Source organism: Bufo bufo, chromosome 5 (genome assembly GCF_905171765.1).
Source record: "Bufo bufo chromosome 5, aBufBuf1.1, whole genome shotgun sequence".
In the NCBI taxonomy this organism is placed as follows: Eukaryota; Metazoa; Chordata; class Amphibia; order Anura; family Bufonidae; genus Bufo; species Bufo bufo.
The window spans coordinates 47814943-47834843 of record NC_053393.1 but is presented as its reverse complement, the minus strand read 5'-3'; the positions used below and the strand labels follow the sequence as shown (position 1 = coordinate 47834843).

The 19901-nt window shown below is 45.9% G+C and overlaps 1 protein-coding gene across 1 annotated transcript in view; it reads left to right on the top strand.

Moving 5' to 3' along the window:
• TAF2 (TATA-box binding protein associated factor 2) overlaps positions 1-19901 on the top strand; it is a 190379-nt gene that overhangs the window by 64906 nt on the left and 105572 nt on the right. The window contains exons 13-16 of the mRNA XM_040432008.1: positions 6630-6744; positions 12390-12499; positions 17396-17461; positions 18683-18935. Coding sequence (XP_040287942.1) covers positions 6630-6744; positions 12390-12499; positions 17396-17461; positions 18683-18935 — 544 coding nt within the window. The remainder of the gene's footprint in view (positions 1-6629; positions 6745-12389; positions 12500-17395; positions 17462-18682; positions 18936-19901) is intronic.

Below are 19901 nucleotides of genomic sequence, written 5' to 3'. Positions count from 1 at the left end.
CATAGGAGGCGTGACACTAAGTGAAAGCTGTTAAGCCCCTCCTCCACAGCTATACCCTCAGCCTGGAGAGAAAGGCAGCCAGTTTTTGCTTAGTGTCCAAGGAGGCAAGACACTCCCTGCTCTGCAGGGCTGGTTTCTCCTTGTTTAAATTTTAGATTTTTACTTTTTTATTTCTTTTTGTTCCAGATCATCAGGGATAACAGAGTCGCACTAGACCTCTCTGTTCTCCCGGGGTTGAGCTGCGCCAGTGCCGGTCATCCGCACTGCTGCCTCCCCCACAGAAGGCAAGGTGGATCAGGGCAGCCTCGCTCCCCCACATCCCGCCAGCGCAAGGGTCGCCCGCACGCCAAGTCCCTCTTCCAGCGTCCTGCCACTACGGTGCCAGTAGCTGAAGGGGCGACCCTGCTGGAATGGACCGAGGGTGAAGACGGCTGTGGTAAGAGAGTGGCTTCTCCAGCCCTACGTCCCCCACCCCCCACCCAATGGTCTCCTGCGTGCCTGACCCCCCATACTGGGCCTCTAGTCCCCTGCTGGACCTAGGCTGGCTCCTGGGGTGCCGCAGAGCGGCAATCTGCTCCCTGCCTCCCCCCCCCTTTTTTCCTGGCCTTCATAGTACATGCAGCTAGTGGCTGTCAGCCGTCGCCTGCCTTCTCCTCACGGGCACCCCGTCTTTGGGCCCCCCCCCATCTCGCCTGATCACATTGGGCCTTACCGGAGAGTGCAGGACGCTGCAGTGGAGTAAGGCCTCGCCTCCGGACAGCACAGGGGGTTAAATATTCCGGTGCGGCCGAGCCGGCCGGCAAACCGCCATTCCGGGTCCCTGTCTCTTCCGGCCGGCGGGGTGGGCCCCCGCGGCCGGCAAACCGCCTTTTCGGGTCCCTGTCTCTTCCGGCCGGCGGGGTGGGCTCCCGCGGCCGGCAAACCGCCTTTTCGGGTCCCTGTCTCTTCCGGCCGGCGGGGTGGGCTCCCGCGGCCGGCATTGGGCTTGACTATGCCCCAGCAGGCCCCGTCCGACCATCGGTGCCGGTCGCCAGGGCTCAGCAAATTTGGTCCTAGGCTTCGCGGCCTGCTGGGCCGCAATTCCGACCGGCCCGCGGGGTGGGCTCCCGCGGCCGGTTTAAAGCGCCATTCCGCCTCAGGTCCCGGCGGTATAACGGGCCGGGCGCCGCAAATTTAGCCCCCGGCTTCGCGGCCTACTAGGCCGCAATATTCCGGTCTCTGGTGGAGGGGGCGGGAACCTCTCCAGGCGCGAATTCTTCCCGCCTGGAGGTTCCTCCGCCCCCAGGGGATCGCACGCCGCCCTCCAGGCCGGATCCCTGTTAACCCTTTGGGTACAGGCCGGCTCCCAAATGGGTCTGTATAGTTGGCCCCCCTTTTTTTCTCAGGTGCCCATATATGGTGGCTCCCCTTTAGCCTTGGAGAGGCTGTGTTTTAAATATATATAAAAAAAAAAAAAAAAAATAATAATTATAATAATAAAATAAATAATAATAGATCACTGATTTCTATTGGACTGCGCAGGACGCTGCAGCCTCATCAGTAGTACTGCATGTCTGCATGACCTCTTTCCACAGGCGGCATGGTGTTGCGCTCCCAGCCTGCGTCGCTGCTAGGGCATTTCCCCTTTTAGGCGGTTTTCTTGCATCTTCTAGGATACGGCGCTGGCCAAGTGCATGCGGCCCTTCCGTAGGCAGCATTCATCTTCTCTCCAGTTATGGTGCCTGCCATGTGTATCCCCCCCCCCTCCTAGGCGGGATACTGCACTCTCCCTGGCTGCCGGCTGGCCATGTGCATGACCCCCTTCTTAGGCGGAATACTGCACCTTCACCGGATACGGTGCTGGCCATGTGCACGACTCCCTTCCATAAGCGGAACGCTGCACTCTCCCTGGATTTGCTGCCGGCCATGTGCGTGACCCCCTTCCATGGGCGGAACGCAGCACTCACTGGATTCGCTGCCGGCCATGTGCGTGAGCCAGCCATGTGTGTGTGACTCCCTTCCTGGGCGGAACGCAGCACTCTCACTGGATCTGTTGCCGATCATGTGCATGACCCCCCTTTTTAGGCGGAATACTGCACTCTCACCGGATACGGTACTGGCTATGTGCACGACCCCCTTCCATAGGCGGAATGCTGCACTCTCACTGATGTGCTATGATGCACTTATGTACTATGTTACTATGCTGCACTCTCACTGGTTTCGCTGCCGGCCATTTCATAGGTGGTATGCTACAGTCTCATTGGATTCCTGCCGGCCTTGGGTATGCCTCCTGCCCTCAGGCAGCATACATACATCCCTCTGTCTGTGGTTGTTTCCTCGCAGGTACGTTGCTGGCCATGTGCATGTACCCCATACATGGCAGGGTGCTTGCACTCTCGCTGGATCCGCTGTCGGCCATATGCATGACCCCTCTTCCGTGGGCGGTGTACGCACTCTTGCTGGATTCGCTGCCAGCCAGGGGCATGCCTTCCTTCCTCAGGCGACATGCACACATTCTTACTGACTGTGTTTGTCTTTCGCCAGTACGTTGCTGGCCATGTGTATGACTCCCATGCATGGCGGTGTGCTCGCACTCTCCCTGGATGAGATGCTGGCCATGTGCTTTACCCCCCTTTTTTCTGGGCGGCATGCTACACTCTCACCGGATACATTGCTGCCCATGAGAATGGCCCTCTAATATGGGTGGAATGCTTGCGCTTCCATTGGATACGGTGCTGGCCTTGTGCGTGACCACCCCTCATCCCATGAGCAGAATTTGGCACGCTCATGAGATTCACGGCTGTCCTTGTATGGCTGTGCTGGAATTGTACATGTCCCCCTTCATTGGCAGAGTAGTTGCACTCTCGCTAAGTTCAGTGTTGGTGTATTATTGCACATTCACTTAATGCTAGGATACCCCTGTGCATGTTCCCCTTTCACTAGGTGGACCTTCTGCGTTCCTGCTGGATTATAGGGTATGTCCTGCTTCTCTGAAGTAGGTACGGCCTTAGGCATCACTCCCTTTTGGGACCTGCCTTTGCACTCTTGCCGACTGCAGTTTGCCAGATACAATTTCCCCCCTTTTCGGGGCGGACTGCTTGCGTTCTATCGCATGCTATACTAGGCTTGTGCATAACTCCCTTTCAGGTTGCACTTTGCAATTCCGTACATGCTGTGGCACTCTGTGGCGAGCCCCCCCTTTCTCGCTAAATTAACCTTTTGCAGTGAGCGGACGTTCTTGTGCGTTGTTTGGGCCGTGTATGCCTTCTCCTCCTGTAGGTGGGTTGGCCTTCTCACTGCTTACGGGCTGCTCGTACGTATGCCTCATCTACTTCCTGCGGCATACTTTTGTTTTCTTGGGATACGATGCCTGCCACAAACCTTGCACTCGTCTCTAAGGAGTTCATTCTGTCCACCTGACCCGGACGGGCTCTACTTGCTCTCTGCTGCACGGAGCTGGGTGGTACTCATTCATTTAGTTGGCCCTTCATCCCAGGGAATGTTCGTGGTTCCTAGATGCGTGCCCATTCGTCCTTCCGCGGTATTGCTTCCCTGCGCTAGTGGTCACATGGTCGAGAGTGCGGTTGTCTGGATCGCCCCTCGAATTCTTCGTTGGCTCTGGCAGGACTGCGGTTCCCTTGCCTGCTGCAATTTCCTCCTCTTCGGATGTAGTGTGGTATGAGTCCTTCCTCTTGGCGCCTCTACGCTACAGTCTGATCTGCTACCAGGTGCGGGCCGCTTTTCTCGGGAAGGTCACCCAAATTCTCTTGGGTGCTCGATTACCCAGGTCCGGAGGACCTCCGCCTTGGGTTCTTCAGGGTATTCTCCTTCTGCGAGGCGGTGAACCGGGCATCTCACAGTGTAGCAGGGTTCTGCTTTTGAGCTGTCCTATGGCTTCCCTGTTGCCCACTCCTCGGTTGGAGGGTGTTATGCCGGCCTTTGTCTCGACTACCTTATCTTGCCGGCTCTGTTTGGCCGCCGCTCGGTACAGATCACTCTGATGTGGCTTCTGTCCCGCCAGACTTCAGAGGTTGTTCCTTCACTGTCCTCCCCTCTGGGGAGAGCATGGTTGTTCATGTGGATGGTTCCGGTGTTCCTTTTGGCCTCGTACTGTCTCCCTTGTTCACACTGGCTGTATTAGCTGTGCCGATTTATCGAGTCTACCGCGTTCTGTCCTCCCGCTGAGTGCAGAGTGTGTGGTCCATTCTAAGACAATGGTCCTGCTGTAGACTTACCTTCTCGGTAACTTGGGGGGACTACCTTTCGGTCCAGATTATCCTTTGATCTCCTACATCGGGACTGTAGAACATGGCTACATCAGCATGGACTATAGCCTGTCTTGTCCTGGCATCTGGCGGATGCTGGGCGGACCCTTTTGGTTCCTTTCCGTCTGTCCTTCTGCTCCCCCACTCGGGTGGATACGGGACAACGTTGCTCGGGGGCCGACGGGACCAGTTTGTCAACTTCTGCCCGTGTTACTGGTCTGCGCCTGATCACATTTGGTTTTTCGCCCGCTTGCCAGGCGACTCCAGCGGTTTCGCTACTGCCCGCTCCTGGCTGTATTTCGTCCAGGATCTGTCGTAAGACTTATGGGTTTTTTATCTGGGGTTCTGTGGGAAGCTGTGCATTCCCCACTCTGACTTTTCTCTCCCCATGGTTCTGTCTTTTTTCCAGTCCGGCCTGGACCTGGGACTGGGATTCCTTTACTTGAGGTATCAGTGTCAGCGCTGTTCTTCCTCTTCCAGCGTTCCCCGGCCCTCTGGGCCTGTCAAGACCTTCTTACTCGAAATGGCTCTTTGGTTCCTCTGTACTGTCCTTCGGTACCGCCCTGGGAACTACATACTGAGTTCTCGGCGCTCCAATCTTGTCCTTGGAGCCGTTACAGAAGTTCTCTCTACCCCTCCTGTCCTGTACGGTTGTGTTTCTGTATCAGTCGTGTCTCTGACGGGTGCCTGAATGGCCCCCTTTTTGTTCTGAGCCTTCTGTCTTTTCCCAGGACAGGGCTGTTCTACATCCCGTTCCTTCCTTCTGAAGGTGGTGTTTGCCTTTCGCTTCAACACTTCACCAATTTGGACGTTGTTTGGGCCTTGCAGTTTTTACTTGGAGATCTCCGACTCTTGTCGACGTTCGGTCTCTTGGGTTTCCTGGAGGTCCGCGCTTAGAGTTGACGGACTCCAGGGTGGTTTTCCTCCGCTTTATCAGATTGGCTATTGCTGAGGTTACCGCACCGAGGGCAGGATTCTGCCTTTACTGTCACCGTTCAGTTCACCAGAGCGGTCGGTGCCTCCTGGGCCGGAGGCTTTGGGCTTCGGCCATGCATTTGAGCAAGGCGGCCACAGGTCTTCCTTGCACGCTTTACAGAATTCTACAGGGTGCATACTCTGGCTTCGGCGTATGCTGCCTTGGTCCGCCTGGGTCTGCAGGCGGCGGTTCCTTGATGCCTTCGGGTGCTTCGCCTTGGAGCTGTGGTCCCTCCCCTTTTGGACTGCTTTTGAACGTCCCAAGGTCTTCTGTGTCCCCCAAGGAAACTGGGCGAGAAAACGAGATTTTTGTATAACTTACCAGTAAAATCTCTTTCTCGCTCTTTCCTTGGGGGACACAGCACCCACCCATTCGTTGTTTTTTCTCTACACGGTTTCCGAGTTTGTGTTACCCGTTGGGTAGTTGGCTTGTTGGTTCCTTGTTGGACTTTGCCTTTTCTCACTGCTTGGACACGCAACTGGCTGCCTTTCTCTCCAGGCTGAGGGTATAGCTGTGGAGGAGGGGCTTAACAGCTTTCACTTAGTGTCACGCCTCCTATGGAGATGAGCTATACCCAAGGTCTTCTGTGTCCCCCAAGGAAAGAGCGAGAAAGAGATTTTACTGGTAAGTTATACAAAAATCTCGTTTTCAGCCATATTATTCCCTACTTCAGCTGCACAGCTAGATGCATTTCTCTCAGAAGCAGAGGGCATCTAATTTCTGCCAGTACTGTATGCAGTGACATCGCTTGCTTTACTTCCCACTATGTTTGTTTTCTTCTAGGGAGCTCAAAAATGATATGGAAGGATAAATCGCTCTTATAGAAAGACTGAAGGATCTTGTGATTTTCAGAAGCAGTGTAGAAGCAGTTCTTTTATCAGGCTCAGGAGCTCATCTGCGGCTGATATGCCCCCCCTTCCTCCCTGCTGTCTTCTGAGTCTCTGCTACTAGGGATGGATCTTGCCTAACAGGCAGTGGACTGCAAATTAGGTAGACGTGAGACCCATAGCGGCCATGACTGTACAGCTTTTTTTCAGGTGGATGCAGGCAGATTTTTTAAATTAAGTAATTAAAAAAAAATTGCTAGTTACACCATTCTCTATTAAATGTTCTAAAAATTGTGTGACGCTTGGCTAAAAAAAAAATATTGTGTCACCAAAGCCTGATTCACATTCTTACTATTCAACTGCCCCTGTGTGACATAGAGGCAGCAAGAAAAAGAACAGGTGAGAGGGTGACAAGGAAACTTAATTTTTTGTTGGAGATCCCCCTTAAATATCTCTCAGTGGAGAGGAGTGATCGTAAGACCTGTGAGCCCCTGTCACCAGAGTATTAAACAGAGGGGTCCAGTCTCCTCATCTTGCTCTCGTTCATTAATTTGTAAGAAAACCCTTGACTCCTTCTTCCAGAGACCAGAGCGGCGTTGTGAAGTTTTACGGCAGCTTCGCCTTTAACAGAAAACGCAATGTCCTAGAATTGGAGATAAAACAGGAGTGCACAGTTCTGGGCACACAGAAATATGTGGTAAGAAACGGGGATCTGTGAACTTTTGTCATGTATTAGTAGATTATATTTAAAGCCGTTATCCAGTGCTATAAAATGCCCCGCCATATTCTGGGCCCCTCACATTGAATATACTTACCTGGCTCCCCGTTCCCGGCACCGCTCCTGGTCCCCACACCGCCGCAGCTGCTTCTCCCCGTGTGCGGATGAAAACATCTGGTGTCGGATGGAAGGAAGGGGGGGGGGGGCAGCCAATGGCAGGTGGGAACGAGCCTCCCTAGCATCGCGGGTGACACTAGTGAGGCTTGTCACTGCCTGCCATTAACTGCTCTCTCCCCCCCCCCGACACCGGATGTTTTCATCCCCGCACGGGGAGAAGCAGCTGCGGCGGTGCGGGAGCCAGGTAAGTATATTAAATGTGAGGGGCCCGGTGTATGGGGGGACATTTTATAGGATTGGATAACCCCTTTAATTAAAGTTTAATATCTTATTAGCTAACGTATTACTCCAGCAGTAGCCTCACCATGTCAGAGGATCTCCTAGATCGGAGTGTGGTGGGCAGAGAGCCACTGTTCTGGACAAAACTCTGTTTTTGTATTTTGCCTGCTATATACCTATAAACGCCGTCCGGTATAACGATTGAAGGGAGAGGGTCACATTGAACATACTGGCTGATCTGGAGTGTGGGACTCCATTATTAGGGATACAGTTAGGGCGATATGTCACAAAGACCGGGATATATTCGACACATCGCGGATCAGGTTGACAGATTACTGGGAGGGGCTGGTGAAGATCCAGCGGTCATGGTGCACATTGGAACCAATGACCAAGTTAGAGGAAGGTGGAGGGTCCTTAAAAATTATTTCAGGGACTTAGGCCGCAAGCTCAGGGACAGGACCTCAAAAGTAGTGTTTTCCGAAATACTGCCTGTACCACGGGCCACACAAGAAAGGCAGCGGGAGATTAGGGAGGTTAACAGGTGGCTCAAGAACTGGTGTAGGAAGGAGGGGTTTGGGTTCCTGGAGAACTGGGCCGACTTCTCTATCGGCTACAAGCTCTATCGTAGGGACGGGCTGCACCTCAATGGGGAAGGGGCAGCTGTGCTGGGGAGAAGATGGCTAGAAGGTTGGAGGAGTGTTTAAACTAGGGACTGGGGGGGAGGGTAATTACACTATAGAAGGGGAAGATAGTGCAGATAGAGACCGGGGGCAAGGTAGTGGGACTGGGGGAGGAATGGAAGGAGGGACTAGAACAGCTCAGAAGGAAAGGTGTAGGGTAAAAAATATACATAAACCTCTTAAATGTCTGTACACTAATGCCAGAAGCTTTACTAATAAAACTGGGGAGCTGGAATTAGTGATGTGTGAGGAGGACTATGACATAGTGGGAATAACTGAGACATGGCTGGATGATAGCTATGACAGTGGGAATAACTGAGGCATGGCTGGATGATGGCTATGACAGTGGGAATAACTGAGACATGGCTGGATGATAGCTATGACAGTGGTAATAACTGAGACATGGCTAGATGATGGCTATGACAGTGGGAATAACTGAGACATGGCTGGATGATAGCTATGACAGTGGGAATAACTGAGACATGGCTGGATGATAGCTATGATAGTGGGAATAACTGAGACATGGCTGGATGATAGCTATGACATAGTGGGAATAACTGAGACATGGCTGGATGATAGCTATGACAGTGGGAATAACTGAGACATGGCTGGATGATAGCTATGATAGTGGGAATAACTGAGACATGGCTGGATGATAGCTATGACATAGTGGGAATAACTGAGACATGGCTGGATGATAGCTATGACAGTGGGGATAACTGAGACATGGCTGGATGATAGCTATGACAGTGGGGATAACTGAGACATGGCTGGATGATAGCTATGACAGTGGGAATAACTGAGACATGGCTGGATGATAGCTATGACAGTGGGAATAACTGAGACATGGCTGGATGATAGCTATGACAGTGGGAATAACTGAGACATGGCTGGATGATAGCTATGACTGGGCAGTTAATGTACAAGGTTACAGTCTGTTTAGAAAAGATCGTCAAAACCGCAGAGGGGGAGGGTTTTTTCCTTTATGTAAAGTCTTGTCTAAAGCCCAGAGTCCTAGAAGATATAAGTGATGGACATGAACATGTGGAGTCACTGTGGGTAGAAATACATGGAGGCAAAAACAATAATAAAATACTGATAGTTGTTTATTATAAGCCACTTAATATATCAGAGTCCATAGAAATTCTACTACAAAGGCCTCATTCAGATGACCGTATGTGTTCTATGGTTCCGCAAATAGCAGATCCGCAAAACACGGAATGCACACGGCCGGCTCTTTGATAGAATTGCCGGATTTTCTCTGCAATTACGGACAAGAATAGGACATGCTCTATCTTTTTTGCGGGGTCATGGAACGAAAGTACGGATGCAGATAGCACACGGCGTGCTGTCCACATCTTTTGCAGCCCCATTAAAATTAATGCAGACACGTAAATACGGTCATGTGAATGAGCCTTAAGGAAAATAGATGAGGCGGCAAATCGTATTGAGGTCGTTATTATTGGGGACTTCAACTACCCAGATATAGACTGGGTACCTGTAGATCTCATAAAGGAAATCGGTTCTTGGCAATAACCAAAGACAGTTACCTTTCCCAACTGGTTCAGGACCCGACTAGAGGGACGGCCATACTGGACTTAGTATTAACCAATAGACCTGACAGAACAACAGACGTGCAGGTCGGGGGACACCTGGGAAATAGTGACCATAAAATAATAACTTTCCAGTTGTCATTCAAGAGTGTTTTTGTTTCTTTATAGAGGAACAAAAATACCAAACTTCAAAAAAGCAAAATTTAGCCAACTATGAGGGACAAAATCCGCAAAAATAAAAATATAGCCACAAAATGGGATATTTTTAAAGGCATCCTAAACTATTTATTTGTGAGAGGTACATGCCGGAATAAAAGGGTAAGGAACAAGAAAAAAACTATGTGGATAAATAGGAATGTAAAGGGAGCAATGAATGAAAGAAAGAAAACATTTAAATTTCTAAAACAGGAAGGTAGTGAGGAAGCATTGAGAAACAATAAGGAAAAAAATTGAATATGTAAAAGACAGATAAAAGTGGCCAAGCTGGAGACTGCCAAAGAGTCTAAAACCAACCCTAAAATATTCTTCAATTATATAAATGGTAAAAAATTTAAACCAGAGAATGTTGGCCGATTTCAGAGTGATGAGGGAGGAGTTGCAGACAGCGATGAAGAGAAAACAAAGCTATTAAATATTTTTACTCCACTGTATTCACTGGGAAAATAAACTGTCAGATGGAATGCAGAGTGTCGAAGTAAACTCATCATTAAAAGTGCCGTGTTTGACCCAGGAAGAAGTGCAGCAGCGTCTTAAAAAGATTAAAATAGACAAATCGCAGGGACCAGGTGGCATACACCCCCTGTATCCTAAGAGAATTAAGTAATGTCATAGATAGACCCTTATTTCTGATATTTAAGGACTCTATAATGATGGGGTCTGTTCCTCAGGATTGGCGCTTGGCAAATGTGATGCCAAAATTCAAAAAGGGTACAAAAACAGAGCTCAGAAACTATAGGCTAGTAAGTTTAACATCTGTCATGGGTAAACTGTTTCAGGGTTTTCTAAGAGATGCTATTCTGGAATATCTCCATGAAAATAAGCAAATAACGCCATATCAGCATGGCTTCATGAGAGATCGGTCATGTCAGACTAATTTAATCAGTTTTTATGAGGAGGTAAGTTCTAGACTTGACAGTAGTGAATCAATGGATGTCGTGTATCTGGACTTCTCTAAAGCATTTGACACTGTACCACATAAAAGGTTAGTATATAAAATGAGAATGCTCGGACTGGGAGAAAATGTCTGTATGTGGGTAGGTACCTGGCTCAGTGATAGAAAACAGAAGGTGGTTATTAACGGTACAGACTCAGATTGGGTCACTGTCACTAGTGGAGTACCTCAGGGGTCAGTATTGGGCCCTATTCTCTTCAATATATTTATTAATTATCTTGTAGAAGGCTTGCATAGTAAAATATAAACTTTTGCGGATTACACTAAACTGTGTAAAGTAATTAGAGCTTCTAATTTTCATATAGCAAGCATAGCTCACTATATGTTCAGTTCAGATTTATCTATGTTTCCAATGTTTGCATGTGTCTGCGCATGGAGCAATGTGCTGCTGCATATAGTGTTTGCTAGTGTTTGCTTTGCATCCGTGTTAGCATGCACCTGTGCTTTATTTCATACTGTTTGGAAGTGCTGGTTCATTATTGTTATAATAAAAGCACATCTCCTGTTTAAATCAATTCTTATTTAAAATCTTTTACTATTAAATTATACACAGGTGCAGACTGGCCATATATCCTACAGGGAAATTTCCCAGGGGGCTGCCGGAGCCCTCCTCATGGCTGCTGGCTGGGTACATAATGATCTGATGCTCTCACCGGTAATTAATGTTAGGAACATCAGGTACTTATGCAGCAGCCACAGGTGCCGCTCCTGAACTCAACTATATCACCGTCTTCAGTATGGTGCTAGGGCAGTATTTTATGCTGCACCGTGGTAGTTGTTTCACCTGGGGCGGTATTTTGTGCTGCACTGTGGTATTCCTTGCTCTGCCGCCTCCTGTTGTCCCTGCCTACTTGTGGCTTGTGTTGCTCCACCTTCTGTCAATTTGGACTCGTCTACAACATGGGGCCAATTTTATGTTTTTTTTTTTCCAGGGCCACTTTAAGTTCCCAATCTGCCCCTGATTATACATCAGTCTACTCATGCGCTGCTCTCTGACAGTTTGCCCAAAGATCAGACCCCATTTTCTATGTGAAAAGGTTCCTTTTAATTCGTTTTTTAGGTTTTATGTAAGTGTTTAAAATTCGAAAACTTTGAATTTTTCTTTTATTGTTTATTTGCTTCCTAAATGGATCAGTTCAGGAAGGGAGCTGTTGTGAGGCATCAGGGCAAGTGAAGGCAGCAGCATCCTGGACTCACAGATAAGTTACTTCGAGGAATACACCAACATGAAAAAAGTGTGAAGGGGGGGGGCGGTTGGATTTAAAATAAATGAAGGGCAACTTTCACACTAGAGTTTTGGATTTCCCTTTCTGAGATCCGTTCAGGGCTCTCACACGCGGTCCAAAACGGATCAGTTTTTCCCTAATGCATTCTGAATGGAAAAGGATCCGCTCAGAATGCATCAGTTTGCCTCCAGTCACCATTCCGCTCTGGAGGCTGACACCAAAAACACTGCCTGCAGCGTTTTGCTGTCCGCCTGACGAAGCGGAGCCAAACGGATCCCTCCCGGCAGGATCCGTCATGGCTATAGAAGACATAATACCACCGGATCCGTTCATGACTGAGGCATGCGGTTGTATTATTGTAACGGAAGCGTTTTTGTAGATCCATGACGGATCCACAAAAAATGCTATTGTGAAAGTGGCCTTAGTGTTATGGTGTGTGACAAGTATTAGTGGGGTCCCCTCAGTCGAACACTCACTGATAAAGAGGTGACAAATCGTTAGTGTTCGGCCCTTCTTCCTATGATGAGAAAAAGCCTTTAGTCAAACCCCTTTAATTAATTTTGTAGCTGATTACATCTCTCTCTGCTTCCTCCCATAGGGCCCTCTTAAAGTGACGGTGCAAGAGCTTGACGGGTCTTTCAACCACACGTTACAAATTGAAGAAAACAGCTTGAAGCATGATATTCCCTGCCACTCTAAGAGCAGAAGGTGATTTGCTGGAACCCCCTCCCCACACACATTGCCTTCCTATTTTCTTTTCTTTTTATTCACTTTCTATGTTTTTAAATGAATATTAATCTTTTGCCTCTCCGGCAGTGCTTCTAGCAATATGACGTCTTTCCTCAGTGTTGATACAGTCTTCAGTGTCCTCACAAAACATGTGTTTCCACTTCAGTTCACATCAGGGGGATCATGTTTCTTATTATCTTTCCAATCTATTCTAAACAGAAGGCGACTCTTTTATAGATTTGCTGATCATAACCCGCTGTGTGAACCTGAATGTGGAGTATACCCAGAAGTTTAGTGTTCCCTCAGCGTGTAGTAAGCTTTTATATAGGCCTTAGGAGACTTGACCGATCAGTCCAGGATTATGTTCAGGATGTTACTGAGCTGCAGTACAGGCAACATGTCCGCCACTCAGGTCGACTGCAAACATACCCATCTGACGGGTCAGAAGTTTAAGGGTCACTGAGTTTTGGCAAAACGTTTCATATGTCATAGAGTCATCAAAAGTTTTCATTGGTGGGGTCCTAGTACTGAGACCCCCATCGACTGCTCGAACGAGGAGAGAAAAACACACGTAACGCGTTCTGTGTCTCCTCCCTGAAGAAGTAATCGATACGGGCCCATAGACTTCTTTTGAGCCCGTCTCCTGCAGCGTTATATGCGTGCGCTTCTCTCTTCTCATTCTAGAGATTGGAGTGGGTCTCAGCAGTCAGATCCCCACCAATCAAAACTTTTGATATGTCTCTATGATATATCTAAAGTTTTACCAAAACCTAGTGACCCTTTAAAAGATTGGAGCCAATTTTTTTAAATGAATGCATTGTACATATTTTGAGCCAAAAAACATTTTTCAATTGGTCTTTATTAACAATATGGAATCCTTTTTTGTGTACAGAGCTGAGATGCTCTACAAGCGGCCTGTGGATTTCCTCTCTCGTCTGTCAGCCAGCTAATCTGACAGGCTCCTTATCTCTGCTCTCTGATATTATAGACACTCATTATTGCTCAGTTCTTATCTTACTGATAAGAATGTGACTTATATAAGTGTTTATGACCCCTTAGTAGTTTAGAGATAAGGTTTATTAGATGACCGACACTAAGTGAAAGTATCAGTCACACAGTTAGCTAAACAGTTAACCCTTTGTGACACAATAACTCAATATTTTTAATAAAGGCCAATTGAAAATATGATTTTTAGCCAAAAATAAGTTAAATGCAATAATTAAAAAAAATCTCCTCCGAAGGTGTACATAGCTTTTAACAGTATAGGTGATAAATGTCTGATTGCTGGGGGCCCCACTGAAGGGACCCTCACTGATCATGAGATTGAGGGTCCCATGTCCCCCCCCACACACTATAGAAAAGGGAAGTGGTCAAGCTTGTGCACTGCTGCTGGTAAGGATGGATGTAGCTGAGTGCTGTACCATCCTATACATGTTGTATAGAGTGTCAGTGCAAATGCTCATCAATGACTTCATTCAGAGGGGGTCACGGGAACCCAGTTTTTGTGATCTATAAGGGTCCCAGCAGATAAGGTACTTGTCACCTATCATTTAGATGGGTAATAAGTTGACATTCTGAGACAACCCCTTTTACCCCCTTGAAGGGGTTGTCTCATCATGGACAGGGGCATTTTGCTAGGAGATATGCCCCCATTGTCTCATAGGTGCAGGTCCCACCACTGGGACCCGCACCTATATCGAGAACGGAGAGCTGCTTGGTGGGGGCTGGAGGACTCCGGCCCAGCAACCCATAGAAGTGAATGCTAGCTTACCGAGCTTACCGCGCATGACCGGCCCCCATTCCCATTCATTTCTGTGGGGCCGACGGAAATAGCTGGTTCGGCTATTTTTTTGCCCTTCATGACTGAGAGTTTTTTTTTTTATTAAGTGCTAGATATATATATATATATATATATATATATATATATATATGTATATGAAAAAACAATGGCAGCACCGTCCTGGATATGAGCTGGTGGGTGCAGCAGGCCCAAAATGAATCACTCCAAAAATGCAGAAATAGAAAGGATGGGCAGCACTCCAAAATATAAAATATGAAAAAACTTTATTTACCCCAGTGGGAAATGCGCGACGTTTCGGCTCCAAACCAGAACCTTTCTCAGCAAAAAGTTTATTAAAAAATGGCAATCCATAAGGAACTACGGTTTTGTCCCATACAGGTAATCACCAAATATACTCAGGTGCAGTGTATCGGCACCACGTGTTGATCAGGGGCAAGCCACTAACCTATATCACCCCAATATTGTAATCCACATTCAAACCATGCGGTTTGCGGGAGTTAAGTACATGGATCCATTTCAATTCCCTTTTTTTTAAAATACTGACTCTATCGCCACCCCTTCTCAGCTTTGGAACACAATCAATAATGCAACACCTCATGTCTCTCTCAACATGTTTAAATTCTGCAAAGTGTTTCGAGACCGGCAGATCCAGTCTTTTCTTTCTTATGCTCAACCTGTGGTTGTTGAGACGCGTCTTGAAATCCGTAGTTGTCTCACCAACATACAAAAGATTGCATGGACAGGTTAAAACATAAATAACAAAGCTGGAATCACATGTCAGATAATGACCAATCTGATATGTTGTGCCAGTTTGCGGGTGTACAAATGTTTTACCTTTGAGTATGTACCTGCAATTAACACAGGATAAACAAGGGAAGCAGCCAACACTAGATTTTGTTAGTGTTGCCTGTCTACCCTTTTTCGATGTACCCACATCTGCCCTTACTAGCTGATCCTTTAGACTTCGTGACCTTCTGTAGGACATTAGAGGGGAGCTCTGGAACTCTGTGATCGTATTGTGGCAGCCTTTTAGTATACCCCAATGTCGTCGTATGATGTTCCCTATCTCAACACTCTGTTCAGAGTGTGTTGAGATAAAGGGAATCCTCATCATTTTTGAGCGTTCTTTTTTGGTTATTTTAAGGGTGTCATCCCTATTCAATTGTCTGGCCGCTTCCTTTTTTTCTTTCAATAGTTTAGTTGGGTATCCCCGTTTTTGAAACTTGTTAACCATCGTGTCAAGGGTTTTGTCAAAGCTCTCAGGATTTGAGACAATACGTCTGGCCCTTAAAAACTGTGAGTATGGCAAAGAATTTACCATTGGTCTGGGATGGTTGCTGTTGAACATCAACAGCGTATTCCTGTCAGTAGGCTTGGTGAACAATTCAGTTTCCACCACACCGTCTGACAGAACCACATTGGTATCCAGGAATTGCATTTCCGTTTGTGAATGTGCCAATGTAAATTGAAGCCTATCATCCCTCTCATTAAGAAAACCATGAAAATCATGGAGCTGCTGGACACTACTAGTCCAAATGAGGAAGATGTCGTCTATGTAACGCCACCACGCCCTTACAAATTCGAAGTGGTGGCTTCCATAGACGACATCCTCCTCAAATCGACGCATGAATATGTTGGCATAGGTGGGGGCCACATTGGACCCCATCGCTACGCCCTGTTCCTGTATATAATAAGAATCCCGAAACAGGAAGTAATTATATTTCAAAACAATCTGTAATAGAGATAGGACAAACTGTTGACATTGACACGTGAGTGTAGAGTTCTCAAGCATATAGGCCACTGCAGCCAGTCCCTTCCGATGGTCGATTGAGGTATAGAGGGAGGTGACCTCAAAAGACGCTAATGTCACCCCCTCTACCCCATCCAAATCGACCATCCGAAGCTTAAGCAAAAAATCAGCTGTATCTTGTATGTATGAACTGCCTGAGAAAGGTTCTGGTTTGGAGCCGAAACGTCGTGCATTTCCCACTGGGGTAAATAAAGTTTTTTCATATTTTATATTTTGGAGTGCTGCCCATCCTTTCTATATATATATATATATATATATATATATATATATATATATATATATAATATAATTTATATTTATTATTTTTTTTATTTTCACCATTTTGTATTAAATGTAATTTATTGATTTTAATGGCTGGTAATGGGTTTGTCTGCTCTCACTAACACACTCCCTGGTCTTCCACTCAGATAAGTCTACATATGATATACAAACTCCCTACACCTAGTCCTCTCAGTCATGTGTGTTTAGAGGAGCCTTTATCATCTACCAAATGTAGCTTAGTAAGAATTCAGAAGGGGGTTTGACAGCATGATCTGGCTATAAAGGAATGGTTTGTGGTCTGTAACCATATAACACCTATTATAAATATGCCATTTATTCTGTGTGGGATCACAACAGCGAACACCAACAAACACAATGCCACACAGTGTACATAAATAGGACATAATCCGTAAAATAATCATAATAATGGTGGATGGACACCACATATCACAAAACATGTCCGTCAGATCCCAAATAATAATCTAATGCATAAAACATCAACTAGTAAGAAAAAGGCCGCCACGTCCCTAATCATACAGGTGTTACTGTTCTCAATTATACCACTTGGGCTGATTAGAGAGAATAACAGAAAACACTGCAGGAATGTCCCATAAGATGCATCATCATTCACAATATATACAAGACAGTAAATGCAAAATGGTAAAAATATACCAGGCTAAAGGCTCCAAAGAACAGCGATATCGTCACCCCGATACCAGTTTTATGCATTAGACTATTATTTGGGTGTCCATCCAGGACTGTGAACTTTTAATGTGATTATTTTAGTGATTATGTTCCAATAAAGATGTACTATTTATGTATAGTGGGTGGCATTGTGTTTGTTGGTCTGTAACCATGGAGACATATTGATCTGCATAGGAACTGTGGACACGAAATGGTAGAAAAGTTTTCACGAACACTGTTTGCATACTTTACATTTTTCAATGAATTAGAGCAAAAACACTGAGATTATAAAAAAAAAACATTGAATCTTTTCCCACAGAAATAAAAAGAAGAAAATTCCACTGATGAATGGGGAAGAAGTTGACATGGACCTTTCTGCTATGGAGTAAGTTAAGACTTTGTGTCAAAGGGATTGTTCCAAAATGACAACTTATCTGTCCATGGGGTCTGACTACAGGGATCCCCGCTGATCGAGGAGACCTATGGCTCCCTTTTAAAAGAGCTTTACATGGCACACCGCACAAACTGCATGGATCTGCGTGCACTTATTTGTATGAACTTTGAAGTGCAGTAGTGTTGTGATCTTCTGCCACGTCGTTACTGGTAGGTGTGAGCACAACATTAAAATTAAATGATTAATAATGAAAAAATTAATAACTAAATAATGAAAAAAATTATAATAAAAAAATAAAATACATGATAAATTAATAACTTAAAAAAATTTAACTCTACTATTCAATAATTTAGCACATTTGCCTTGTAATGACAAAATGTTGAGTAAATATGTAGATGTTCCGTGTCTCCGCACCTCAAAAGATAAGACACATCCTATCTTGCTGTAACTTACGGATAGCGGACCTAGTCAATGAGTCCACACCTGTAGTGCACATGACCGATACCTGTGCTATTTGCTGTCCGCAGCACCGACACGATGCCCTTACTTTCGTCTGCATGAGCCCTTAGGGCATATTCCCTGATACATACTCTTGAAGTGTGCCACGATATAGCCATATAGTGGCATACATTGGGCATTAGCCCCAGTGGTAAAATATATATATATATATATATATATATATATATATATATATATATATATATATATATATATATATATATGTGAAACTCGAAAAATTAGAATATCGTGCAAAAGTCCATTTATTTCAGTAATGCAGCTTAAAATTTGAATTTTGTGAAAAGGTTCAATATTCTAGGCTCAGAGTGTCAGACTCTAGCCAATTAATCCATACCCCCTGAGCAAAGGGGACCTCTAAATTGTGACTTTGCGGTTTTTATAAGCTATAAGCCATAATCATCCAAATAATAACAAATAAAGGCTTGAAATATCTCGCTTTGCATGTAATGAGTCTGTCTCATATGTTAGTTTCACCTAAATGAACTTCAATAAATGAACTTTGCATGATATTCTAATTTTTCGAGTTTCACCTGGCTGTATGTGTATGTGTGTGTATATATATATATGTATGTATACACACACATACGAACTATGCTACTTACATTAGTTTCCATGATGCCAGCACCTCCTTCCAAAATAAACTCATGAAATCTGACATTTTATCACCTGTACAACATTATTTTCTTCCTGCAGTGCGGACTCGCCATTGCTCTGGATACGGATTGATCCGGACATGTCGTTGCTGAGGAAGGTGGAGTTTGAACAGGCTGATTTCATGTGGCAGTATCAGCTCCGCTACGAGAGAGATGTGGTTGCCCAAGAAGAGTCCATTCTAGCTCTGGAAAACTTCCCCACCCCGGCCTCTCGGCTTGCTCTGACAGACATCCTGGAGCAAGAGCAGTGTTTCTACCGAGTCAGGATGATGGCATGCTTCTGCCTGGCCAAGGTGAGAGTAGGCACATCACTGCAGGCACACACTATTAAAGCAAATGGTATGTCAGGCCTCATTCACACGCCAGTGTTTTGTCAGTGATTGTGAGACAAAACCAGGATTGGAGCCTCCACAGGCATAAGGTATAAGGGAAAGATCTGCTCCTGTTCTGTGTTTAGAGCCGCACCTGGTTTTCGCTCACAATCACTGATGGAAATAACTGACCAAACACTGACATGTGAATGAGGCATAAGTCAGTACCTACAAGGGAGCATTACCTTGCTGCTTGCTTTTTAGCTCAGCTCCACTGAGGAGTCATAGCCCCCAACTCTTCATTTACTCAGGTCGCCAATATCTCCCTCCGTCTGCAGCTCTGCTTCGTCTGTTTGGCTGCTGTCCGTCAAAGGCACAGCAGGAAGTCAGTGCACGGGGAGATTCAATTTATTATAGCAGAAGGAGAATGATTAGGAAGTACAGACTACTAAACTATCACTGAGAACAGAGATTATAACACAAATACTGAGGCCGATCAGTGTTAGCAAGGGGGTGCCTGGAGAGATGCTTTAAAAATGCTTAGTCCCCCCATATACAAATAGTAAGATTTGTATGTCTATAATGGGTATATAACTAAAGCAATAAATAGGTATGCATATATGTATACTATATATAAGTATTATACTCCAGATCTGCACTTACTATTATTCTGGTGGAGTTAGTGTAAATACATTTCATCCCTTATCTTATATAAAAGGGTTGTACAGCTTGTATGTTATTTCAAAACTGCGCTCACTGTTCACTTTATTCATACATTACTTATTCTGTATACTCCAGAGCAGCAATCACTATTCTGCTGATGGAGTTACTGTGTAAATACATTATATCACTTTTGTCATATAGAAGGGTAGTAATTTTATTAAAGAGCTGTACTCAATATTCTGCTGGTGGAGTCAGTGTGTACATACTTACATTACTTATTCAGTA